This window comes from Mauremys mutica, chromosome 3, assembly GCF_020497125.1.
Source record: "Mauremys mutica isolate MM-2020 ecotype Southern chromosome 3, ASM2049712v1, whole genome shotgun sequence".
In the NCBI taxonomy this organism is placed as follows: domain Eukaryota; kingdom Metazoa; phylum Chordata; order Testudines; family Geoemydidae; genus Mauremys; species Mauremys mutica.
In genome coordinates, this window is record NC_059074.1 from 1288169 (window position 1) to 1315005 (window position 26837).

The 26837-nt window shown below is 52.1% G+C and overlaps 1 protein-coding gene and 1 long non-coding RNA gene across 2 annotated transcripts; one reads left to right on the forward strand and one right to left on the reverse strand.

The window, feature by feature from the left end:
- Positions 1-71: 71 nt before the first annotated feature.
- LOC123365934 lies at positions 72-12401 on the reverse strand. The gene is made up of 3 exons (XR_006577835.1): positions 12342-12401; positions 11739-11821; positions 72-135 (listed from the first exon to the last, which is right to left on the reverse strand). It is a non-coding gene; the product is annotated as an uncharacterized LOC123365934 (long non-coding RNA).
- A 3745-nt stretch (positions 12402-16146) lies between these two features.
- Positions 16147-26798, forward strand: LOC123366022. Its single transcript, XM_045009097.1, has 6 exons — positions 16147-16264; positions 21566-21614; positions 21860-21911; positions 22735-22830; positions 23772-25332; positions 26655-26798. The coding sequence occupies exons 1-6, from the start codon at positions 16196-16198 to the stop codon at positions 26796-26798; spliced, it is 1971 nt and encodes a 656-aa protein (XP_044865032.1). The 5' UTR covers positions 16147-16195.
- The last annotated feature ends 39 nt before the right edge of the window (positions 26799-26837 follow it).

A 26837-nucleotide genomic window follows, 5' to 3' on the forward strand; every position in this document is an offset into this window, starting at 1 on the left:
GCTGGGTCCCCTCATTGCACATGGGGCCGTCTGCATCGTCACCCAGCACTGGCGGAAGGGCGCGGTGCCTGGGGGCTCGGCAAGCACGGCTTGGGGGGTCCCGGCACAGCTGGTCACGCGGCTGCTGCTTTGCACCTAGAACAGAACAGCAGAGAGGGCTTCTGAGGGGAGACGGGGCCGGAACGTAGCGGGGGCCACGGGCCCCGAACTGTGACCTCGCCCACCCCGTACCGTCTGTGACGTTATTGATATAAATTGGGACCATATAGAACATGGGTTGCAAACCAAGGTCCTGCAGTGGCACCAAATCTTAAGTAAAGGGGGTCATATAAGGTGTCCTAAGACCAGGTTCTGGGTTGCTGGTTATGATTATGCTGTCTGTATGTCTGTGTATCATTTTGTAGTTGAAGTTATAAGTATTGGCTCTGTACTGTCTGTATTTTGTATTATGCTCTGCTTCTGGGAAAGATCCCAGACAAGCTGATGTTAGCCCTGCCTAGCTGGCTTGATGGCCCATTAAAGGGCCATCAGCTACACAATTGACCCATGGAGAGAAGGCAGACACGCCTTGTGACTCAGCAAAGTATGCAGAGACTTGTCCTTGTGACTGCAAACTCCATATTATTTTGCTGTAATCTTCCACAGTGAAGACAAAGGGATTCTTACACCTGGAAAAGTCTATATAAGGCTAATGCCTCATCTCCATCTTGTCTTCAATCCTGCTTCTGACCTCTGGAGGGACTTTGCTACAAACTGAAGCTTTACACAAGGGACTGAACGACCCATCCCAGCGGGGGATGTATTCCAGAGACTCAATTTGAAACTGCAGTTTACTCCATCACTGCTGCAAGCCTGAACTAAGAACTTTGCCATTACTGTATGTAATTGATTCCATTTAACCAATTCTACCTCTCATCTCTACCTTTTTCCCTTTGTAAATAAACCTTTAGATTTTAGATTCTAAAGGATTGGCAACAGCGTGATTTGGGGGTAAGATCTGATGTGTATATTGACCTGGGTCTGGGGCTTGGTCCTTTGGGATTGAGAGAACCTTTTTCTTTTATTGGGGTGTTGGTTTTCATAACCATGTCATCCCCAGGACGAAGTGCACTGGTGGTGATACTGGGAGACTGGAGTGTCTAAGGAAATTGCTTGTGTGACTTGTGGTTAGCCAGTGGGGTGAGACCAAAGTCCTTTTTGTCTGGCTGGTTTGGTTTGCCTTAGAGGTGGAAAAACCCCAGCCTAGGGCTGTGACTGCCCTGTTTAAGCAATTGGTCCTGATTTGGCACTCTCAGTTGGGTCCCGCCAGAATCGCTCAGTCACACCGTCCCAACCTCGACTCCCCACTCCTGCACTGCTCCTAGCCCCGAGGCCCTGCCCCATGCCTGCCCTCCTGTGACCCATTCCCCCCGAGGCCTCGCCCCCACACCAAGCTCTGCTCCTCCGCCACTGCTTCCCTCCAAGACCCTTCTTCTCTGCACCCCCTGCCTCCCGTTGCTCGCCCTTACAGCCAGCCACAAGTCAGAGGGCAGGGCCCCCCGGCCCCCTCATGCCAGTGCCCTGGCCCCAGGCCGCTCTGCGCTGCTGCTCCAGGACCTGGCATGCTGAGCTTGTGAGAGCCGGGGGCCTGATGAAACACTCTGCCAGCACCACGCCGGGCCCCCTCTCAAACGCTGCCAGCGCCGTGAACCCGGCCAGGGCATCGTGCCAGGGCTGTGAACCCGGCCGGTGCGCTGTCCCAGTACCAGAAACCCAGACGGCACATCGTCCTGGTGCAAAGAACCCAGCCGGTGCCCCATCCGGCAGAAATGGGTCTCGCCAGTGTGCGGGATCCCAGGAAAACTCTCCAGCAAATGCCAGGGGCTGGCAGCACCTAGCAGCCTTGGCCTTGCAAGCCCTGGTACGATGCACAGCAATGGAGTGCCAGGGGCTACACCCCTAGCCAAGACAGAGCAGACGGGGTGACATGAAGACAAGATCTGCTGGGCAGTGGGCAGTGCCTCCTGCTGGCAAAGCTGCCCTGTTCTGCAGGCTCCTGGGAAGGGCCGGTAGCTCTCCCCCCGTCCCCCCCCCCGGCGATGCTCACCGTTAGCCTGCACAAAGCCCCGGAGGACATGGGGACAACCTGCCAGAGGGGACGGACAATCGGGCGTTTGCCTCCATCGCGGCAAAGGCCCCAGACGACGGTTCGTTAGCACCGTGTCAGCTTATCCCAGCCCCAGGCCGCGCCTTGGCTCCTGCTCCCATCCCCAGGGGCAGGCCAAGCCTGGGGGGCCTCGTGTGGGACCCCTGGGCCAGGCTGGAGGGCTTGGGAGAGGCCCTGAGATTCTGAGCCCGGGAGCTGTCGGGGAGCGTGAGGCAGGGCCTTACCTTCTCCCTCGGCCTCCGTCCCCCTCCGCCGGAGCCAGCTGACCAGCAGAGCCTGCGGGAGCCAAGGAAGCGGCAGAGTTACGAGGTACCCAGACTGAGGCCGGGCAGTGCCAGCCTCCCGCCCAGCCCAGCCCGGTGCCAGGGGTGCCCACGCGTCCCTCTGCCACCAGCAGCAGGAGAACTCCAGGCTCCTTCGCCATGCCCCGGGCTCCCCACCCGAGTGTCATTGGGACAATCCCGGGTCCCCCCCCACCCGACATCGGGGCATCGCCACACCAGAGTCACAGCAGGGCCCTGGGAGAAAGGCCAGGCTGTCCCCACAGCCTCCGCAGCCGCGCCCCACTGGAGCCAGCTCACCCTGAGCGTCTGGGGCGTTCTGCTGCCCCCAGACCCACACGCATGGGCCCCATCTGCCCCTGGAGCTGGCAGGGTGATTCCCAGCTCGGACAGACCGATTCACGCTACATCCCCTCCAGCTAGCGCGCTAAACCCAGAGCTGTAAGCGTGGTTTCCTGCACAGCGGCAGCGCAGGCTAGGACAGACCCGTCTGGATGCTGTGGGTACGGCCGGGGGCAGCCACATGCCAAGGGGTCCCTGGTTCGCCCAGCCCATGGCCATTCGCCAGGGAACACAGGCTGGAGGGACTGCCCCGGGCTCCCCTTTCTGTTGCCTGGGCACCAGGCTGCCCCTGGCACTCTCTCAGCCCCTTGAATCCAGGCTCCCCTGTTCTGGCACCAGCTGAGCTGCGGATTACAGACTGCTCAAGAAACCGAGGCTGTAGGAGCTGCCGCGTCGCCCCCGGGGCTCTGGGGACCCCGGCACCAGGAAGCCCAAGCAGGGCCGTGTGCTGGGACGTTAGTTTTGGGACTGGGGCTGGCTGAGGCCGTTCAAGGCCCCGTTGTTTTGCGGAGCTGGGTGACCAACACAGACTCTGTAGCTGGCTGGGCACCCTGCCCGGAGCCGAAACGGCATCAGCCGCAGAGTAACCCGGGGGGGGGGGGGAGCAGGTTCCTCCTTTGCTGGCTGTGGGCCCTGGGTCTGACCCTTGCGGGGGGTGATTTCTGCCCCCGGTGTTCTGGGTCGAATGGGAACTAGGCCCTTGGGCTTTGCAATGTGCTCTGGCTTCCTCTTCTCTCCCTGTCTCCCCTGGTTCCCACCTCCGAGCCCAGCTCCCCAACTGATGTGGGATGGAGGCAGGACTCTGCCCTCCCGAGGCAGGATTCCCAGCGGCTGTCCACAGATCTGCTGTAGCTTCCCCCTTTCGTCCCCTACCCCCACCTTGCCTGCCCTCCCCCTGGCCGGCTGGGAGGCCAGGGACCCAGGAAAGCTTGTGGCTTTGGGGGGGAGCTGGCAGGGTTTGTTGGTCAGCTTCCCCGAGCACTGGCCAGAGCCGGCTCGGTGCCAGGGAACCACGAGGGAGAGCCCTGGCATTTCTAGCACTAACTGTCAGAGGGGGAGCCATGTTAGTCTGGATCTGTAAAAGCAGCAAAGAGTCTTGTGGCACCTGATAGACTAACAGGCGTTTGGGAGCATGAGCTTTCGTGGGTGAATACCCACTTCGTCGGATGCTTGTCTAGCACTAGCTGGTGGTCAGGGCAGTAAGGAGCAACCAATGAATGGCTATTCGCCAGGATGGGTAAGGAACGGTGTCCCTGGCCTCTGTTTGTCAGAGGGTGGAGATGGATGGCAGGAGAGAGATCACTTGGTGATTCCCTGTTCTGTTCATTCCCTCTGGGGCACCTGGCGTTGGCCACTGTCGGTAGACATGTTGCCAGCACAGAGTGCCCGAGGCAGCAACAGCGGTTCGTTGCCCGGTGTGCTTCGCTCCAATAAACACACCAAGGTGGAGAAGCAGACAAAGTTTATTTGAGATCTCAAAGCGGTGCCAGGAGACAGACACGTCTCAAATCAAGCACCCAGCTACAAGCAGCTTTTCTCTTTTTTATACATAACTTTAACTAAGCCTCTTCTATCCCCCCCCCCCACTTCCCCTCTCTCCCCAGCTTTCATTCCCATGCAGCAAATACACTTTGCAGTAGCAATTACATTAAGCAGTTAAGTCATACTTGGCAAAACCAATCTAGCTCATTAGTAACTCTTCTGTGAACTGTTATCTTGTCTTACTTGCTTTGATCTGTTATTTTGCCCCTTAGCCAGGAGCAAGCAGGCCTCATTATTGCAGGCCTCATTATTACCTTCTGGTGCAGGTGTTGCAACTGATAACCATTCTCTGTTGCTGGCCTGTTAGGTCGATTAAAGTTCAAACATGGAAGCGCTTTGGTCAGACATGGAGTGACTTTAGTTCATTCAGGCCTACTACAGAAAGGCTTCATTGACACTGTGGTTTTCCACCCTCCTGAGTTACCTAGAGTCATGCCTAATGACACCAACAGCCCTGCCCCCACATAACTCCTTATCTCTCAGGCCCTTCTCCCCAATCTGCTGCCCCCAGCCCGCCCCTGCTCCCTGAGCCCCTGCCCTCCCCTCATCCCTTCTCCCCAAGGCTGTGCCTCCACCCTGCCCCTTCTCCCCAAGGCTCTGCCCCCCCCCCCGGGGGCCTGAATGTACATTAAAAAGAGCCTTGGTTAAATGATGCCCCCACATGCAGGTCTAGTACCCAGAAAAAGTGGACGATTGTGACCTAAACTTGATGTAAGCGGGGGATGGTCCCGCTATTGTGGGGAACTTTCCTGGCTTCTGCACGACCCTGGTGAAATGGGCTAGCGAAAGGATCTGAGTCCTCGCTCCCACTCCCTTTACCCAGAGGCCTCCCTGCCCTCGAGGACTCCCCTGCCACTCTGCTGTCTGGCAGAGTCCTCATGACCCCCACAAGGCTGGGCCCAGGATTCCTGGGGGGCTCGACCCCCCAACCCTGCAGTGGTCACCGGGGACAGGGGCGAGGGTGTCCCCACTCCGGGGTGCCCTCTCTGCACTGGGCACCTCCCTGATCCACTGATCACATCATACAATTTAAAGCAAATACACGTTATTTAATTAACAATTAATTTAAAAAAAGAAGGAAAAATGGGAAAGGTTAAAGGAAAACACGTCCCGCTGCTCTGTGGCAGGGACCATCACCACCAGTGTCTCTGGGATGTCAGGGCACTTCCCAGCCTGCTCCATGTAGGTCCCAGGCCCCTGCCCAGGCCCTGGCTGTGCTGCAGGGATGCTGCGGGTCGGACACTTGCTCTGGGGGTGGCCACACGCTCTCAGGCTCTGGGTGGCAGGACCCTTCCCCCAGGGTCCCCCCGCCCTGTCAGGGTTACAATCCCCCCCAGTCTGGCCTGCAGGGCCCCTTGGCTGGGGCGTCTCCCTGTGTTGGGCCCACGGCCCCCCTCGCTCTCCCCAGCTGCTCACCACACCCGGCTCCGGACGGCTCCAGCTCCAGCTCCGGCCCTGGCTCCGGCTCCGGCCCCAACTCCAGCCCCGGCTCCAGCTCCAGCCGCAGCTCCGGCCCCAGCCCTGGCCCTAGCTCCAGCCCTGGCTCCAGCTCCGGCTCCTGCCCCAGCCCTGGCCCTAGCTCCAGCCCTGGCTCCAGCCCCGGCTCCAGCTCCGGCTCCAGCCCTGGCCCTGGCTCCAGCCCCGGCTCCAGCCCTGGCCCTGGCTCCAGCCCCGGCTCCAGCTCCGGCTCCAGCTCCGGCTCCAGCCCTGGCCCTGGCTCCAGCCCCGGCTCCAGCTCCGGCCCCAGCCCTGGCCCTAGCTCCAGCCCTGGCTCCAGCTCCGGCTCCGGCTCCGCCCCCAGCCCCGGCTCCAGCCCCGGCTCCGGCCCCAGCCCTGGCCCTGGCTCCAGCCCCAGCTCCAGCTCCGGCTCCGGCCCCAGCTCCACTCTGCCTCAGCACGGCTGCTGCTGCTGCTCCCTGGGCTGCTTCCCTGGCCCCCCTGGCTCTGGGGCTGCAGCTCTGCTCCCAGCGGCTCAGCCTGGGCCCCTGCTCTCTCCTTAGCTCGGCCCCACTCCTCTGACCCAGGCAATTCCAGCTCACATGGGACCCCCCTGCCCTCCCGACTCCCTGATTAGCTGCCCGCCCTGTCAATCAGGCTGACCTGGAGCATTGGCCTCTCCCCATTGCCCCTGGGGACTGTCAGTCTCAGGCTCCTGATTTCCCATCGACCCCTCCCCTTTTAGTGCTGGGCGCTAGCAACCAGCCCCCACACTGACGGTCAGGAAGGGGGCACAGTCCCCTGCCACTGCCGAGAAATGCTGTGCTGAGCTTTCCATTGCCGGCTGTGCCCAGAGCACAGTGTCCTGCCAGCGCCTGGCGGGTTGTGTCAGGCAGACTTGTGGGGTCCCCAGGAAGGGGGACCTGCAGGCCCTGGCTGCCTGTCTCTCTCTCACAGACACACACACGCTACACAAGGCAGGCTGGGCAGCCGCAGACATGTGCCCTCAAGCGACCTGGGTCTAGGCTCTGCTACTGACGTGCTGTGTTGTCTTGGCCCAGTCACCTAAACTCCCAGGGGAACATTTTCAAAAGCACCTAACTGATTTAGGCGCCCAAGCTCTGTGCCAATGGGATTTAGGCCCCCCTCCGGGGGAGGGCACTTATTCTTGACATTTTTACCCCTTGCCTCTTAGTCTCCCTGTTGTTAAAAGGGGGCGGATGGCCCTGGTCCCCCTTTGTAAAGCACTTTGAGACCTGGGGATGAAAAGTGCTATCCATAGACCATGGTTAGGTTTTGAAAGGTATTTAGGTGCCTAACTCCCATTGAAATCAGCGTTAGCACCTAAATACCTTAAAAAACCTGCCCCTGGGTGTTCAGAACGAGTACACTACAAAGTAAACCAAATTCCACACCCGGTGCGGACGCTGGGATTGGCCTCTTCCAGAAGGAGATTCTATCTATGCAGGGGCTGGCTCTGGTCAGACCAGCAGTACCTGGCCAATGGCTGTTAAATACAGCTCCATTTCTGATGTGGACAAACCCACAGACATGCTGGCCGGACAATGCTCCTCAGCTCATTCCTTCAGCATGGCTTCTGATCTTTTTGGATCATTAACTCCAGAATTTTTTCTCTCTATTATCCACCAGCTTACCGAGCTCGCTGAATAATTTGCAAATGTGGTCGTTAAATAACTTATCCGCTATTGTTTTCCAACAACATATTTGGCTAACACTTATCCACCACTCCCCCAGCTCTGCCAGGAAGGAAAGGCGATAGAAGTGACACATTAGCAGGAAAAATATTCCACACCCCAGGGCGATGGGGATTTTCTCTGTGTGCCCAAGAAATCCCACTCTACATCAGATCTTCTCTGGCTGGATCAGCACTCATTCAAACACCCACACAACTGCTGCACACAACTGCTTCTGCTCATACTAAAGACCCTGATTTTTTCCCCAGAAAGCAGGAGAGAATTCGATTTTTTTATATAATTTTGATGAATAATATTGATGTTTATTTTAGAGCATTTCCCCCCATTTTTATCTATTTAAATGTTCACACTTGCAGGGAATTATAGGGGTGGGGGTCAGACAATGGGGGGTTCAGACAGTTATTGAATGGCAGACATTGAGGTTCCAAACGCGAAAGCTTTATAGCTGTTAAAAATCAAATTGTCACCATCACAGGTCAAAATAGACCATGTCAATATCTTTCACTGAATCTCTCCTATGTTCTCCAGCAGCATTTTTCTTACTTTGAGTCATAGAATCATAGAATCACAGGGTTGGACGGGACCTCAGGAGGTCATCTAGTCCAACCCCCTGCTCAAAGCAGGACCAAACCCAACTAAATCATCCCAGCCAGGGCTTTGTCAAGCCTGACCTTAAAAACCTCTAAGGAAGGAGATTCCACCACCTCCCTAGGGAACCCATTCCAGTGCTTCACCACCCTCCTAGTGAAACAGTTTTTCCTAATGTCCAACCTAAACCTCCCCCTCTGCAACTTGAGACCATTACTCCTTGTTCTGTCATCTTCTACCACTGAGAACAGTCTAGATCCATCCTCTTTGGAACCCCCTTTCAGGTAGTTGAAAGCAGCTATCAAATCCCCCCTCATTCTTCTCTTCTGCAGACTAAACAATCCCATAATCTCAGCCTCTCCTCATAAGTCATGTGCTCCAGGCCCCTAATCATTTTTGTTGCCCTCCGCTGCACTCTCTCCAATTTATCCACATCCTTCTTGTAGTGTGGGGCCCAAAACTGGACACAGTACTCCAAATGAGGCCTCACCAGTGCTGAGTAGAGGGGAATGATCACATCCCTTGATCTGCTGGAAATGCCCCTACTTATTGTTGAGATGAGTTCCTGTCTGCATCCTGTAAAACTTGCCCATACCGATATTGCCCTGGCCTCTTCTTTTGTCATTCAGTGTTGAACGCATTCTAAACCAATATGCATTTCCTCACCTTTTGGGGGCGAAGCCAGACTTTAAGGCACCTGCTCCCCTACATGGTGTAAACTTTGCTTGTGCCAATCAGAAACGAACACAAACAGGTTTTGGGCCCCGTCCCCTATGACACTTCTATGATGTCATAGTGGGTACTTTATGGCCTGCCTGCCATGTGCAGGCAGGGAGAGGAGAAAGAAAACGAATCCTGTGTATACCCGTGTATTCTGTGTATACCCGTGTATCCTGTGTATACCCGTGTGTCCTGTGTATACCTGTAACCGAGCCTGATCACCTCGAAGCCTCTCTCTCAGCTCACGTGTTTCAAATAGAGCTTCTACGTTTGCCGGTCGTTATGCGTTGGTTTGTATTTGTAAGTATCAGTTATTACTAAATGCTGCATCTTTGTTTATAAATATTGTTAGTAGATATTTTAGTCATTGTGTGTTTTAAGTTTCATTAACTCTATTAGCTAATCATACGCTGCTCCCTTACCCCTTGTAATTATCCCCAATAAAACTTTTAAATTGATTAAGTTTAGTGTGTGTGTGTGTGTGTCTGCAGTTTGCATCGTGACCCACACTCTCCTTGCATCCCTTACCAATATAGTCTGTTGCCACGTGCAGCCTGGTAAATAACAGGCCTGCATTTTTCTTTCGCCCCTGCGAGTCCGTGGCAATCCACACTTATACAGTCCAATATGCCGTTAGCCTTCTTGGCAACAAGGGCACACTGTTGACTCATATTCAGCTTTTCGTCCACCGTAACCCCTAGGTCCTTTTCTGCAGAACTGCTGCCCAGCCATTCGGTCCCTAGTCTGTAGCAGTACTTGGGATTCTTCCGTCCTAAGTGCAGGACTCTGCACTTGTCCTTGTTGAACCTCATCATATTTCTTTTGGCCCAATCCTCTAATTTGTCTAGGTCCCTCTGTATCCTGTCCCTACCCTCCAGCGTATCAACCACTCCTCCCAGTTTAGTGTCATCTGCAAACTTGCTGAGGATGCAGTCCACACCATCCTCCAGATCGTTAATGAAGATATTGAATAAAACCGGCCCCAGCACCGACCCTTGGGGCACTCCACTTGATACCGGCTGCCAACTAGACATGGAACCATTGATCACTACCCGTTGAGCCCGACCATCTAGCCAGTTTTCTATCCACCTTACCGTCCATTCATCCAGCCCAGACTTCTTTAACTTGCTGGCAAGAATACTGTGGGAGACTGTATCAAAAGCTTTGCTAAAGTCCAGAAATAGCACATCCACTGCTTTCCCCTCATCCACAGAGCCGGTTATCTCATCATAGAAGGCAATTAGGTTAGTCAGGCATGACTTGCCCTTGGTGAATCCATGCTGACTGTTCCTGATCACTTTCCCCTCCTTTAAGTGGTTCAGAATTGATTCCTTGAGGACCTGCTCCACGATTTTTCCAGGGACTGAGGTGAGACTGACTGGCCTGTAGTTCCCTGGATCCTCCTTCTTCCCTTTTTTAAAGATGGGCACTACATTAGCTTTTTTCCAGTCATCCGGGACCTCCCCCGACCGCCATGATTTTTCAAAGATAATGGCCAATGGCTCTGCAATCTCATCGGCCAACTCCTTTAGCACCCTCGGATGCAGCGCATCCGGCCCCATGGACTTGTGCTCGTCCAGCTTTTCTAAATAGTCCCGAACTACTTCTTTCTCCACAGAGAGCTGGTCACCTCCTCCCCATACCGTGCTGCAGAGTGCAGCTGTCTGGGAGCTGACCTTGTCTGTGAAGACAGAGGCAAAAAAAGCATTGAGTACACTAGCTTTCTCCACATCCTCTGTCACTAGGTTCCCTCCCTCATTCAGCAAGGGGCCCACACTTTCCTTGACTTGCTTCTTGTTGCTAACATACCTGAAGAAACCCTTCTTGTTACTCCTAACATCTCCGGCTAACTGCAACTCCAAGTGTGATTTGGCCTTCCTGATTTCACTCCTGCATGCCTGAGCAATACTTTTATACTCCTCCCTGGTCATTTGTCCAATCTTCCACTACTTGCAAGCTGCTTTTTTGTGTTTAAGATGAGCAAGGATTTCACTGTTGAGCCAAGCTGGTCGCCTGCCATATTTACTTTTCTTCCTACACATCGGGATGGTTTGTTCCTGCAACCTCAATAAGGTTTCTTTAAAATACAGCCAGCTTTCCTCGACTCCTTTCCCCGTCATGTTATTCTCCCAGGGGACCTTGCCCATCAGTTCCCTGAGGGAGTCGAAGTCTGCTTTTCTGAAGTCCAGGGTCTCTGTTCTACTGCTCTCCTTTCTTCCTTGTGTCAGGATCCCGAACTCGACCATCTCATGGTCACTGCCTCCCAGGTTCCCAGCCACTATTGCTTCCTCTACTATTTCTTCCCTGTTTGTGAGCAGCAGGTCAAGAAGAGCTTTTCCCCTAGTTGGTTCCTCCAGCACTTGCACCAGGAAATTGTCCCCTACACTTTCCAGAAACTTCCTGGATTGTCTGTGCACTGCTGTATTGCTCTCCCAGCAGATATCGGGGTGATTAAAGTCACCCATGAGAACCAGGGCCTGTGATCTAGCAACATAGTTGCTGGAAGAAAGCTTCATCCACCTCTTCCCAGGGGGGAGGGATAGCTCAGTGGTTTGAGCATTGGCCTGCTAAACCCAAGGCTGTGAGTTCAATCCTTAAGGAGGCCACTTAGGGAGCTGGGGCAAAAATTGGTCCTGCTAGTGAAGGCAGGGGGCTGGACTTGATGACCTTTCAAGGTCCCTTCCAGCTCTAGGAGATTGGTATTGGCAATTTTATATATATAATCAAATCAAGAGGTCACAAATGTGTTGCAAACAGAACAGTTTGTACTATATAATTTCAGTATTATGACCCTCCAGAGTGCAAAAATCTTGAGTCAGGTACCATAAAAATCAAGAGATTGGTTCCAAAACCATGATTTAAAAAAAATTTGAATTCTGTTTATTCACCTTCTGGGTTTTCAATCTTTAGGATGCACTTGGGTCACATTTTTTCTTTTCTGAACAACCATGAATGCCAGAAACTTACTTATTGTTGTCATGGAAGCTGAGAGTCTCATATAATCACGTTACTCCAGCAGCTGAGGCTTTGCATCAAATGTCGCCAATCTCCTGATAAAATGCAAGCATGGGCAATGTTGTGTGAATGTGTACAGTAAATGGAGATATCCTTAGTCATACTGAGCAGAGAATTGCTTAATCAGATTTTCTTCTGAAAATTCTCCTCTCCCTGTCTCTAAATTGAACAGTGCCAGGGTGGCAGATGGTGGCACATAAGAATGGCCATATTGGGTCAGACCAAAGGTCCATCTAGCTCAGTATCTTATCTTCTGACATTGGCCGGTGGATGTTGACGGACTGACACGCGGTCTGGGGACCAGTCCCATCCAGAGCCTCACAGCGCTTGCCTGATTCACTGTGGTGTTACTCCAATTTAATGCCATTCTCCAAGGGCTTATGCTGGTGAATGCCCTTCAGAAGGATGTTATCAATGAAAGAGAAGTCAGAAAAAAGCCTCAAGACTGATTCAAAGGTTAGAAACCCTGCCGCCTAGTGAGAGACTCAGGAGCTCAATCTCTTTTGCTTAATGAAGAGAAGGTTACGAGGTGACTCAGTCACAGTCTCTAAGTACCTTCATGGGGTGCTGGGGAGGGGCTGCAGGGAGCCAGGGTCTTGCCCACCTCTGATGCCTGCAGTCCCTTTGTGATGTCAGGACCCGCCTGGTCCTGGCCCTTTATGATGCGTCCCTGGACCAAACAGCCCCTCAGGAGAGATCCAGCCACAGCAGCAGCAGGGAGTGTAGCGTCTCCACCCCCAGCGCACGTCCAGACCGTCCTTCCCAGCATGTTTGACGCGGGAGTGGGGATCATGCAGAGCTGGTTCTGTGCCTGCTGGGACAGCTCCTGGGTGTTGTACACCTGCGTCCTTCTGGTCCCGGTCGTCTGGGTGGCCATGGCGACGCAGCACAGCTTCTCCTGGAGGAACAGGATGGTAGGAGGACCCTCCCCAACCCCCCCAGCCCCAAGCCGTCCTGCGCTTGCCTGGACACAGCCCCATGGAAGGGCCCCTGTTCTGACCAGGCCCTGTTGGGCTGACGGGGCACATCCACAGCGAGAGACAGGGCCACAGACAGAGCTCGTGGCTCCAGTCATTGGTTGTTCCTTACTGCCCTGACCACCGGCTAGTGCTCGAAATGCCAGGGCTCTCCCTCGTGATCCCAGGGTTCCCGGCACCCCTGGCACTAAGCCGGCTCTGGCCAGTTATTTCCCTCCGCTGGGGGAAGCTGAACAAACCCTCCCAGCTCCCGCCCAAAGCCACAAGCTTTCCGGGTCCCTGGCCTCCCAGCCAGCCAGGGAGAGGGCAGGCAAGAGGTGTGGGGAGAAAGGGGGAATCCAGGACAGATCTTTGGGTTTGGTCAGTTGGGGTTCCTCAAACCCCAATGGTATTGAGCCAAAGGTGTGGCATAGCAAAAATGATTGTAAATGGACACTCGCAATGAATTTGTTGTTATTGCTAATGGTAATTTTTGTATCTAATGTGCTGCTATTACCAAGAACTGTAAAAATGAACAATGTGCCTAATCTTTTGGCAAGAGATTATAAAAGGCTGATGCCTCAACTCCATCTAAACATAGCACTGATGACCGATCCCTGCTGTGGATGTACTCCAGAGACTTGATTTGAACCTCCAGTTCAGCCAGCCCCAGAGAGAGACAGCCATATTGGAAGGGCGCTGAAAATCTCTTCCCCGAGGGCTGATGTTCGCAGGCCTGCTTTGGCTACCTGCAGCAAGCAGATAACTGCCAGGAGAAGGATCCCAGCCTATTCAAAGAACAGAGTGCTTGCTGCTTGGTCAGCTCAGGAGGGCCTAAGGACATAAATGCCAAATAAGCAGCACATGCTTTCAATGCATAGGATTAGCGGCCCGTGTACCTTTCAGTACTGAAGAAATCTGTATGTTAGAGACTGTTGTTTTTCTTTGACTGGTATGTGCTGTATTGCTGTAATGATAAGAGCATGTTTCGATTTATGAGGCGTCTTAGTTAACCCACAGATTGTTGTCTTATCAACAGAAGGATTTTTTTTTGTTTAGTCTGAGCAGCTTTACTACACTGTGGTGTCTTTCCTCCACATCGGAGCACCTCAGGCTACTGGCATCCCCAACTGTCCCAATTTGCATATTTGTAGTGGTCTCCACAGGTGGGAGTTCCGCTGTCAGAACAGACTGAACCTGCTCCCTGTCCCTGCAATACAATGGAATTATTACGGGTATGGGTGTAATCAAAGTTTGGTGGGTTACACTCAGGCCAGGCCCTTGTCTCTGGCTCTTTAACGGAGCCCTGACTCTGCTCTCCCAGGAGCCCCTCTCTGCCTGAACACCGGTTGCTCTCACAGGCCCAGCTCACTAGTTGACATCTACCCTGTCTTTCCATCCAGACTCCATGGAAGACTGGAGAACTGAGCAGGATTATGACATCATAGGTATCAAGGAGGCTGAACAGCTGTAACATAAGAATGGCCACGCTGGGTCAGACCAAAGGTCCATCTAGCCCAGTATCCGGTCTTCCAACAGTGGCCAAGGCCAGGTGTTTCAGAGGGAATGACCAGAATAGGGAATCATCAAGTGATCCATCCCCTGTCATCCATTTCCAATTTCTGGTAAACAGAACCTAGAGACCCTCAGAGCATGGTGGGGCATCCCTGCCCATCTTGGCTAATAGCCATTGATGGACCTATCTTTCATGAAATGATCTAGTTCTTTTTTGAATCCTCTTATAGTCTTGGCCTTCCCAACATTCTTTGGCAAGGAGTTGACTGTGCATTGTGTGAAGAAATACTTCCTTTTGTTTCTTTTCGACCTGCTGCCTATTCATTGCATGTGGTGACCCCTAGTTCTTCTGTTCTGAGAAGGAGTAAATAACACTTCCTTATTTACTGTCTCCACACAAATCATGATTTTGTAGACCTCTATCATATCCCCTGTAGTTGTCTTTTCTAAGATGAAAAGTCCCAGTCTTATTAATCTCTCCTCCTATGCAAGCTGTTCCACACCCCAATCATTTTTGTTGCCCTTTTCTGAACCTTTTCCAATTCCAAGATATCGTTTTTGAGATGGGGAGACCACATCTGCACGCAGTATTCCTACGCTTTGTTTTCTATGGTTCAGCCAGTTACTGATCCATGAGAGGACCATTCCTCTGATCCCAGTACAGCTTACTTTGCTTAAGAGCCTTTGCTGAGGGACCTTGTCAAAGGCTTTCTGAAAATCCCAGTATGTCAGTGCACTGCAAGGCCTTCAGTGGCTTTTAAACTTTCCCATGGGGACATCGGAGACATGGTCCAGTTAACTTGTGTTCAGGCCTAACAAGAACTCAGATGCAACCTGCTGTGAGAAACTCTTTTTAATAAGGATGCCCCTGTACCAGCACAGACCACAGGTCAAAATGTGTAACTTCAGTTACAATGGTATTGGAAGAACCCAAAATAACCGCTACAGGAATGTGTTGACTATGACCCCTTACTTCAGATGCATTGTGGCCTAGTGGGTAGAGCACTAGATGGAACTCAGGAGACTTAAGTGCTAGTCCTGGCTCTGCTATTGTCTTCCTGGGTGACCTTAGGCAAGTCACTTCTCTTCTCCGTGTCTCAGTTTCCCATCTCGAAAAGGGGGCTAATGCTACAGACCTCCTTTGTAACGTGCTTTGAGATCTACTGATTGAACATGTTAGATAAGAGTTAGGGCTCTTTATTATCTTATGATATAGGGTGCTTTTCTTAAAGCGCCCACTGCTGGAGTCAAGTGATTTATCTGAGAATCTCTGCTCTTTATTTTATTGTATTTGTTAGCCAATTTTAAGCCCTCGTGGTTGCAAAGAGAAGCTGGAGAACATGAATTGAGTGCACCCTAGCGGCTCAGATACCAGAAGGCAAATGAAGAGGTCCCCAGATGAATGTTTTTTGAAGATCTCATTATTTTGAAGCCAATCTCATGATTTTGGTGGGGCCCAGCTCATGGTGTTGGAATGCTTGGGCTGGCGATACCGTGAACGTTTTTCTGCACTGGTAGCACTAGAGAATCACTTCAGGGCTGCTTCTCACTTCCGGCTGGGAGATTCTGCCTCAGTCACAAGGGTTTTAGGAGTTCCCACAAGTAGGGAAAAAATGTCCCTTGCCTAAGGGCTGGAGAGTCATAGAGCTCGGAAAAGACCCAGGGTTTTCCTGGGAAACCTGATGCCCTCTCTCCTGCCTTATTCTGAGCTCAGCCCACTTGGGCGGTTGCCCCAGCCCATCTCCTGATCTAAGTACAGCATTGACACCTCACAGACTAGAGGGAGATTGCAGGAGGGCAGCCCCATTGTGACCTAGAGATGACATCAGCGCCTGCCTGATGCCAGAGCAGCAACCTGCCCTCAGGTGTAGCTTGGGTACTTGGTGCTGCTTTGAGAGTGTCTGTGTTGAGAGTGTCTTAGTGCCTGAGCCCGGGGAAATGAGTTCACTCCTCCTCTGTCTGCTCTTTGCTGTCTTTTATGCTGTGCTGAGGCTCGCCAGATCTGAGGTAAGTGAGACTCCTAGAGGGATGGAAAGGCTGGATTGATGCCAGCTGAATGCAGGAACCAAACATAAGTATTTTTCAATTAGCAGGCTCGGATCATCTCCACCCAAGAGTCCTCAAAGAGCTGGCTCAGGAGGTTATTGGCCCACTGACATTGATTTTTGAACAAATTTAGGATTCCTGAGGGAATTCCAGAAGGCTGGAAGTGTGCTAATGTTTTGTCAATATTCAAAAAGCTACGGGAGGTTGGCCTGGCTTCTTATAGGCCAATTAGCCTGAAATAATGGACAAACTGATATGGGATTCAATCAATAAAGTATTAAAGGACGGGAATATATTTAAAGCAGGTTAACAATGTTTTATGGAAAATGGGCCATGTCAAACATAGATGTGACAAACTTAGACTTGTGTAAGGTGTTGTTTTTCATAGATTCCAAGGCAAGATGGGCCCATTGGGATCTTCTAGTCTGACCCTCCTGTCTAACGCAGGCCAAAGAACTTCCCCACAATCATGCCTAGTGCATACCTTTTATTAAAATGTCCAATCTTGATTTAAAAAATTGCCAGTGATGGAGAATCAATCCACCATGACCTTGGTCAATTGTTCCAATGGTTAATTCCTCTCACTGTTAAAAATGGACGCCTTCTTTCCAGTCTGAATGTGTCTAGTTTCAACTTCCAGCCATTGGACCATGTGAGACCTTTCTCTGCTAGATTGAAGAGCCCATTTGTAATGGTTTCTTCCCCAGGTAGGTATTTATAGACTTTTCCTCAAACCACCCTTAACCTCTTTAAGTGACATTGACTGAGCTCCTAGGGTCTGTCACTACAAGGCATGTTTTCTAATCCTTTAATCATTCTTATGGCTCTTCTCTGAACCCTCTGCAATTTATCAACATCCTTCCTGAATGTTAGACAGCAGAACTGGACACAGGATTCCAGCAGTGGTTGCACCAGTGCTAAATACAGAGGTAAAATAACCTCTCTCCTCCAACTTGAGATTCTCCTGTTTATGCATCCAAGTACCGCAGGACATTTGGATTAAAAATTAGCACTCTACAATATCAATGGAGCACAGGTTAAACGGATCGAGAACAGGCTAATGGCGAACTGACAGATCTCAAAAAGTAATTGTCAAAGGGCTCATCGAATGTGGGTGTTTCTAGTGGGGCTCTGCAGGGATCAGTACTAGGTCTGAGGCTATTCAACATTTTTTCAATGACTTGGAAGTAAATACAAAATTGCTGCTGATAAAAAATGTGCTGATGACACGAAGATTGGCAGAATGGTAAATAACGAGGAGGACAGGGCAGTCATACAGAGAGTTCCGGAGAGTTGGTTTGGCAAATGGGGCCCATTCAAACAAAATGCATTTTCACACAGCCCAACACAGAGTTATACATCTGGGAACAAGGAGGCCTAGTCAGATTTGGATTTCACAATCTTTAGTTTTGTATCATCTGCAAATCTGGCCACTTCACTGTTTCCCCCCTTTCCTAGATCATTTATGCCTACGTTGAACAACTCTGGTCCCAGTACAGATCCTTGGGGCACCTTGCTATTTATCTCTCTTCATAAACTCACCATTGATTCCTACCTTTGGTTTCCTATCTTTAAACCAGTTACTGGTCCATGTGAAGACCTTCCCTCTTATCCCATGACAACTTATTTTGCTTAAGAACCTTTGGGGAAGGAGCTTGTTAAAGGCTTTCTGAAAGTTCAGGTACACGATCTCCACTGGATCGCCCTTGTCCACATACTTCTTCAGGGCCGCCCAGAGGATTCCGGGGGCCCGGGGTCTTCGGCGGCGGGGGGGCCCCCGCTTCGTCGGTAAGTTGGCGGCGGGGGGTCCTTCCGTTCCGGGACCCCCGCACCGCTGAATTACCGCCGAAGCGGGACCCGCCGCCTAAATGCCCCGAAGACCCACGGTGGGGGCTGCACTTCGGCGGCGGCGGGGCTGCACTTTGGAGGCGGGTCCCGCTTCAGTAAACTGCCTTCTCTAAAGCATTCATTTAGTCAAACACAAGTTATTGGACTCAATACAGGATGACATTTTCTGGCCTGTGTTATACAGGAGGTCAGACTAGATGATTGCGTCTAGCCTTAAATGCTATGAATCTATGACTGATTTTACACCTCTAGCATGTTCCCTCTTGAAATAGTCCCAGTCTTTTCAATCTCTCTCTGGATACAGGAGCCTTCCCAGGCCTTTCATCATTTTGGACCCTCCTATTTCAACTCCTGGCAGGGTGCCCCACCCTTCCCCACTGCCCCCGTAAGGGGAGGTTAAAGTGCTTTGGAATGCAGGAAAAGTAGCTTCCACACCCCAAAGGGATGGGCCCTGATGACAGCTGGGTCTGGGTAAGAAGCTCTTCAAAGGAAGATTTTGAGCCACGGGAGAAGTCCTTGCTCACCGAAAGAAGCACACTCAGTCTGGGCCTGGGTTGAGAATACTTGTCCTACAGAAATGACCCAGAGCTGAGCAGAGCGATGCGCTCTGAACTCAGGGTGCTCGGTACTCTTAGGACTGAGAGTACTTCCATTCCTTTGACAAATGGCATCTCGGAAGCCTCGGGGATCAGTGTTCACATCGCACTCCCTGACCCGGTACCCAGGCTGGGTCAGGGACGCTAATGATCCAACCAACAGACCAAATTCCTTGATGAATTCTGGTCATGTGGCACTTGAGGCATGTTGTGCAGCCTGCAGCCTGATTTGGGGTGGGCTAGTAGGGTCGGTGGCATTTATCCACTTAATTTAATTTTATTTGATCATTAATTTTTTAATTAATTAGTAATATTAATAATAATTAATCAATATTAATAATATGGGTATGGCTCGCCAATGTGTATGATCAGAAGATAAAGTTCGTCCTGAATCAGGCTTCACAGAGTCTATACAAGGAGCTTCGGGGTATATGACAGGAACTTACACTGAGACAGAAATAGTCATAAAGACCTTTTATTAAAATCAATGAAACAATAAGTAAATGTAAAAATGTTAAAACAGGTCGAGATTACAAAGTTACAAACTATCACAGTTCTTTAAGAGAGAGATTGATGATAATACACTGTTATAAACTCACTCTGTGCAGTAGCACTTTGGGTGTTGTTCACACTTATGATAAAGGAGGTCGGTTAATATGGGTCTGAGTTTAACCCTATATAAACTAGGTGCTTTTTAAAAGGTAAAGCAGAAACTAGATTCCTTTATACTTTCAGCTTTGAAAAGAAATAATACCACGGCCTATCAATAGTTAACAGCCTTGTAGATGGGTAGCACCGATGCGTAGATAGGGTTGAGGCGATGGATAGACAGGAAGATAGATGGGTGTATCGCCTGCCTAATGGTGATTTGTTTCACCTTTTATAGAGCATTATTCGGAAATCCTTCCTCCTATGCCCAAATTTCGTCTTTCCCCCACGGAAATGTTAGGGTACACCTGTCTCATAGACTAACATATGTGTGCGTATGAGTGACAGATATGTACGCATTTGTGGTGTACTTGTTAGATTTGTGGGCAAAAATCCCCATTTTCCACCCTTTACTGCTATTGGCTCAGCTAAAGGTCTCCAGACATTTACGTCGGTATTTGTCTTATTATTACTTTTCTGAGTAAGGGTCCCCAAAGGTTGCCTTCAGCGTCACACAGGATGTCTGACCTGGATGTCTGACCTGCATTTCAGCTAGTGCAAATCTATAAAGCCTATTACATACTTACATTTATCAAAAAGATATTTATCAAAAATATTGCACTCCCTGAAAACTAAATGCAAAACGGTACTGTGAAATGTGTGCCAATGGCAATGTCCAAAAGCTGTTACTGATGTCTAATACAGTAAACCGTACAGCCTCTGGATCAAAGGATTTGATTAGATCTGGCATTTTGGCCACTATGGGGGCACAAGTAGGTGTGACCTGGTTTAGGCGTCTGTAATCTATTGTGAGACGCCACGAACCATCTGGTTTCTTGACAGGCCAAATAGGTGAATTTGCAGTGGAAGTATATTTACGTAGTACTCCCTGTGTCAGCAAAGACTTGATAGTCTTTTCTATGTACGGATTTGCTTGTTCTGGGTAAGGATACTGTTTTTGGGCTGAAATTTCTCTTCCTTCTACAACAATAGTGACTGCCATGCATCCACAATCATGTTTGTGTTTAGCAAAAGCATCTGCATGCTTGTAAAGTAATGCCTGTAACTCAGGTTGGTTTGCATGTTTAGCCACTATTTTGTTTAAATCATACCCCTCAGGTTCAGAGTCCTCCACTGGAGAGACCATGCCACACTCAGGTATGACTACTGGAGAGTCATCCTCTGCCTGTTCTACTGAAAGACACAATAATTGGTTATACAACTCAAGAACACATCCCTGTTTGTATAAGAAATCAGTTCCCAATAGACAATTCTTTGGGTCTGCTAATTTCATCAATGCAAAGGTCTGATTCTTTCTTAGGTGACCTATTTGTACTTCAAGGGGTGTAGAAAGTGTGGTAACAACCTGATTACTTGCAAAAGTTGCAAGTGTCTTGGTACATCCTGATGATAGAGGAGAGGATCTAGGATCCTCGACATGGAGAATACTAATTGCTGCTCCAGTATCTATAAAAAGATTCCAAAAGCTATGGGAGGTTAACCCGGCTTCTTATAGGCCAGTTAGCCTGAAATAATGGACAAACTGCTATGGGATTCAATCAATAAAGAATTTTGGTTTTTGTAAAACAGCTGCCGTTTCAGGATGATATAGAGGTTATATCAGCACTTGTTTGGGAGGATTTGCATAACCCATTCCTGGCTTCACCACTCAGGAGGAGCATGGCCATCCCAAATGCATGCAGATAAAACCCCAATATCATGCATTCCCGAAATATGTATCTAGGAAACACTGTTGTCCAGAGGTCGGATTTCTCCCCCAGGGTCTGAATTCTGTGCACGGTGTCTGGGGTTAGTTGCAGATCCTGCAATCCTAAAACCTGTGGAGTTTTATAAGCTCTGCAGGAGAGAGAACTTTGCAGGCTCTCTCCTTCAATGCTTATAAACTCTGCAGGCTCCGGGTACCAGCAATCCCTGTTTCTCCAAGCCCTGGATTATTCCAGTGAGCCCTGTTATGGGTTGTGCTGTGTGCCCTATATTGGCTGCATCACAGGAAAGCACAATGCCTTCCCAGGAGGCCTCATAGTGCAATACTCTCCCACAAGGAAAAACTTCCCTCTGGCCCCACATGGCAATCACCTCCGGCTCAGTGTTCTCCCAGGTTTATTGAGGAGTTCTCTTCTAACCCTGCTGCTTTCTCTGTGTGTGGCAGGCTTCTCCGAGGAAGAGGAGGCACAGAGCCAAAAAGAAGAAACCGAAAGGTAAGCAGCCCCTGACCCCACAGCTGCGGTGGCAGACTCAGGCCCCACGCAAAGCAGAGGAATAGGGTCTGTTCCCCCACCTGCCTCCCCTCTTCCTGCGAAGGCGCAGTCGTGCCCAGAGTCGTGCAGAGGCACTGGCTGGGGCTCCGGTCACAGGCTGCCCCTGAACTCTGGGGCAATAGGCTGCTAGGAAGCAGAGGGTGCCCAAGCAGCTCAATGTCTCCTTTATGTCTCACTTCTGGCAGCTTTTGGGTGCTGTGCGGAAGAGCTGGAGGCTGGTGCATCCCCAGAGACGTGGTAAGCAATGCCCCCCTCCCTGAAGCTGCAGTGGGTCAGTCCCCTCCTCTCGCGTCATGCAATTCAGCCCCACCCAGGGGCAGCAGCCCGAGTAATCCCTCCCCTGCCCCGACCTAGGTACCAGGCAAGCAGCTCTTCTCCTTAGGCTCCTGCAATTCATTCCCACCCCGCAGAAGCTGCCATCTCTAATCCACCCCCATGCATCGTACAGGGGTCAGTCCCTTCCTCCAGCACCATGCGGCTCATTTAACCTGGGGGGGGGGAAGGGTGGTAGATTGTGTCGACTGGACCGGACCGGACCATCCTCCCCTCCCAAGAGGGGGAGAAAATGTTTTCTGGGAGCAGCCCCGTGCAGGTGAGGTGGAGAAGTCAGGAGGAAGGCTGGGCTTTCTGGTACGGTGAGTAGGGTGAAAGGGATCCAGCAGCACTTGTCTAATGGCCCCTCCTCCATCATGGGTTCCCAGCAGGATTTGAACCCTGGACCTTCAGCTCTGCAGCATAAAGCACCCCTTAGAGCTGAAGAGGTAGCTGTATTAGTTGGCAGCTATAGTAGGCTGTTATCCTATATGTGGATTGGCTTCTGTGGAAGGCACATGACACACACGCTGCCAGCAGGATACTCGCTCACCTCCTCAGCACTAGACAGGGCTCACCTAACAATCCAGCTAACCCCAAACCAGAACATCCCAGGCCCGGGTGTTGCAGGGGAGGAGGCTGCCTCAGTGGAGAATGGGACAGGGAGCCTTTCGGTGCCGCCCCTCTGGGTAAAAGAGGGCCTGAGGGCAGGGCCTGCACTCAGCTCTCTGCTTTCTCTGTTCCACAGCTGCCCCGTGCACCCGGAGAAGCTCCACTTGGCTCTCAGGCTGGTTGACAGGCGGGTACAGTCCATGGCCAGACACCTGGAGGAAGTCCTGATACCGTAAGAGAACTGAGCGGGGGGCACCAGACTGGGGGCTGGGTGGGAGGGGAGAGTGAATGTCGAGAGGAGGGAGCAGGGACAACCAGACACTCCAGGATCCTAAAGTAACAGGGAAAAAGCCACTACGAGGCTTTAGCTTCCAAGGTGAGAGACCAGTGAAAGTGAGGTGGGGGATGATCCGAAATGAAATGCAGAGACTGCACGGTGGGGTTGTGAGTAGGATCAAATCCTTCTGCACGGCGATAGCTGCCAGCAGGCGACTGTCTAGAACCTGCCGCTGCCCTGCCCCGTTTGAAAGAAACAGCAACCCAATGACACCCTGCGCGGGGTGTCCACCCCACACAGCACTGGAAGGGGCTCAGGGGGCCAGGCAGGCCATGAACTCCACAGGGTGCGGCTGCAGGAAGAGCCGGGGAGCAGGGAACTGATTCCAAGCAGGCTCAGCTGGGCAGGACTAGGCAGGGACTATCAAGCCAGGAAGCTGGCACCAGACAGGGGCTGCGGCAGGGGAAGGGCAGCTGCTTCTAGCTAATAGCCATTGATGAATTGATCTAGTTCCTTTTAGAGTTTATAGGCTTGGCCTTTACAACACCCTCTGGCGAGGGTTACACCCCCATGCTCCCATCTTCCTCCCCCAAACCAATTGTTGGTAGCTAATCTTTCTATTAAAATAGCAGTAGGTCCCCGATCATGCTCAAGGCCCCGTCGTGCTAGGTGCTGCACATGTGCGTGTGACGAAGGGGTTAGCGTTCTAGATAAAATGAGTGCCGGCTCCCCCTCTCGGTCCTTCCTTACCCAGCCGATGTCCTTGTGTTGGGGTGTGGGGTGCAATGCACGCCTAGGCACTGCCCCACTGCACTACTGCCGGAAGGCTGCGCCCAAGCCCTGCCTTGGCTCAGCAGGGCCATGTCCCATCTGTCCCTGTCTGCTCTCTCCCACAGGCCGAGTGTGTCGACATCTGCCACGAGCCAGTTCTCCTCTTCCTCTAGGGAACCCACCACCTCTGCCCTCTGGAGTCCCAGCTCCTTCTCCCTGAGAGAAGCCGCCATGAGTCAATCAGAGCCCCTCCGCCACACGGGGGAGATCATGCCTGTCGGGGGCTGGGAAGGATCCGCTCATCCCATCCAAGCCCAGCCTCTCCCCAGGCCTCCTGCCCACAGCAGACGGGACCGGCGAGAGCAGACCATGGGTCTGGACCAGACGTCAGTCCGTGGCTTAGACTTCAACATCCGCCAGAAGCATCTGCAGAGTCAACTGGGGGCTCCTACCCCATACACAGAGTCGCTGGCCAAGATGATCCCTAACGTCCCTGCTCTGCGCCCACCGGACAGAGACCCCAGGGTGAAGCTCAACATGAGCAGGGTCCGTTTCCTAAGCTGTGAAGTCCTGGAGGAGCTGGACTGTCACGTGCAGACAAAGAGACTCCAGCATGAGCAGGGCTTACCCCTCACCCCCCAGAAACCCCACACAGCTCTTCTGCCTCCAGCTCCACAAACCCCCATCCCGGGGGAGCCATTGCTGGGGGAGCGGGACACCAAGCAGCTATTGATATTAGACACAGATCGGCCCAAATGTGCATTTCCAGCAGAGGTCCCGGAGCCCCTCAGATCCAACACCAGCCCTCAGCGTGCACAGGCGATCCAGGAGCCACGTGTCTGCCCCTCTGGACCCCTGCCTCAAAAGGCCCACAGGATCCTGGCATCCCCTGATGCCATCCTGGCCAGGCCTGTGCCCACGGTGGTGGTCAAGCTGCAGGAGCACATTGCTCGGAAATGCTCAGAGATCCAAATGGAGGCGTTCCCAAAGATGGTGAGAGAGTCGCACAGAGATGCTCCCCTCGTGAGAGAGACGGCAATAGCAGAGAAGACGCTCCCAGCCACACTCCACCTCTATAGGAGCGAGTTGAGAAAGCCCCTTACCAGTGTGAGCGGCACCAAAGGGACTGAAGAGAAGCTGGAGCTGCACATGGAGAGGAAGGTTCTCTTGGGAGAAGGCTCCTGCCTGGGGCCAGGGGCACAGGCAGGTGAGGGCAGGGCAGATCCTCCCAGGACCCAAAGCCACCAGGTTGCCCCAGAGGCCCCAGGCTCTGAGCAGCTAACAAGATCCACCCTTGACTCTCTCATTGCTGGGCATGCTGCACATGACCTGCAGCTGAAGCACCTGATGGAAATGTTGAGCAGCTCCCGCCCCTTGGCGGGCCAGGTCTCAGTCTGCCAGCGGTGCCGTAAGACATATCCAGGAAAGAGGAAGGGTAAGAAAACTCAGGAGGAGACATCTGCTGAGCTGCATGGTCTTCGAGACACCATGGATCCACATGGGCTCGATGGAACTGTGAATTCAAAGCTCTTCAGGGATCAGCTGCCAATTAGAGTCTGCAAGAAGTGCAGTAAGAGACCAGCTGGCTCTGCAGGTGCTGACTTGCCCAGAAGATCCCATGGAATTCCACAGCGATGGACTCCAGGAGACTCCTCAGCATCATCCAACCTCAAAAAGATGCCAGTGGTGTGGCTCCTTCCAGCAGTCAGGAGAAAGACGCAGGATGGAATGCGGAAAACGGCTCCCAGTAAGCAACCAAAGATGGTGTCCATTGCTACAAGTACAACAGGGCTTTCGCAAGCTGGGGAGAAAACAACTGGGAGTCCTGACGGTTCTCCCCCAAAGTCACCAAAGGCCTCTAGAGCTAGGACACCATCCCCTTCAAGGAGCAAAGTTCCAATTATCAAATGGATGTTAATGTGCCTCAAGAAAACCTGCACTAAGCTTCAAACCAAAATGAAGTCCCAAATGTCCAAGGACTCTCATTCAGGAACACCTGATGCTAAGTTTACAAAGCCCCCCCTTGGGAAGGCAAGGGCCTCCAAGGGTGTCTGGTAGTAGTATAAGGGCCCTACCGTCAATAAAACACTAACCCCTCCCCTTGACCCCTCAAAACCCGCTCCATGACCCCTTAAGCCCCAACCACCTGTCACTGGAAATCCCACCCATGGTGCACACATGACTGGAAGCAAAGTGTGTCATGTGACCCCTCTAAGAACTCCTCCCACTGCCCTCTACCAATCAGGATGGGTTTCGCCCCCGTAGGCCCGCCCCGAGAGGAGATTTGACCAATCAGGGGGTGTTCCAGGCCGGGGTGACCCATCCAGAAGTGGTTCGTGTGACCCCTCTAAGAACTCCTCCCACTGCCCTCTACCAATCACGATGGGTTTTGGCTGCATAGGACAGCCCTGAGAGCAGGTTTGACCAATCGGGGGTGTTCCAGGGTGGGGTGACCCCCCAGGAGTGGGTCCTGTGACCCCTCTAAGAACTCCTACCAGTGCCCTCTGCCAATCAGAGTGCAGTACCATCACCCCGTAAGTCCCAGCACCGAGGCAGAAGAGGCCCTCTTTTACCCAGAACGCGTGCTTTAGAGATCATGGAGACATGGACTCCTTCACCACCCCCGTGAGAACTTCAGACTTTGTTTTAGCCCCGAGAGCCTTTGGACTTGTGTGGGAAAAGCGCTACATCAGCGACAGTTGCAAAGAGGGCCCTTTGACTCAGCCGTTGATGGATACGCTGGAACCCGAAACCCAAACCCTCGTGAGGCACCCCAATGAGCGTGACCGCCTCTCATTGTCCGCTCCCCTAGAGGAGGAAGGCGAACGCAGCTCGGGGGAGTCACCGGAGGACAAGGTGAATGGAAAAGACATCACTCAGGTAAATGAATGATTAAGAAGTGACGGTTGATGATGGGGTGTAATGGGTTAGGAACCGCGGGGTTGCGTAAATCTAAAAACAAGCCGTGGGGGGCTTACACTGCTTCTTTTCTGAAAATCTCTCAACAGCTCGACGATGCCTTTATCAAGGCCTTTGAGAACCAACCACACAAACACAACTCCAGTTCCTCAGCGGCCACCACCACACCAAGCCCTGAGAAAACTGTGTGCGCGAAAATGCCCATATTCACAAACCCGGAGCATGCGCTCTAGGTGTGTGAATAAAAAACCAAGGACTGACAAACCATTCTC

Excerpts from the sequence above, each read along its gene's own strand:
- LOC123366022 (XM_045009097.1), top strand. The coding sequence starts at position 16,196 with ATGAGTTCACTCCTCCTCTGTCTGCTCTTTGCTGTCTTTTATGCTGTG. Across the intron at positions 22,831-23,771 it reads CTGGAGGAAGTCCTGATACC|GCCGAGTGTGTCGACATCTG; the intron begins GTAAGAGAACTG and ends TCTCTCCCACAG. Across the intron at positions 25,333-26,654 it reads ACCTCAAAAAGATGCCAGTG|CTCGACGATGCCTTTATCAA; the intron begins GTGTGGCTCCTT and ends ATCTCTCAACAG.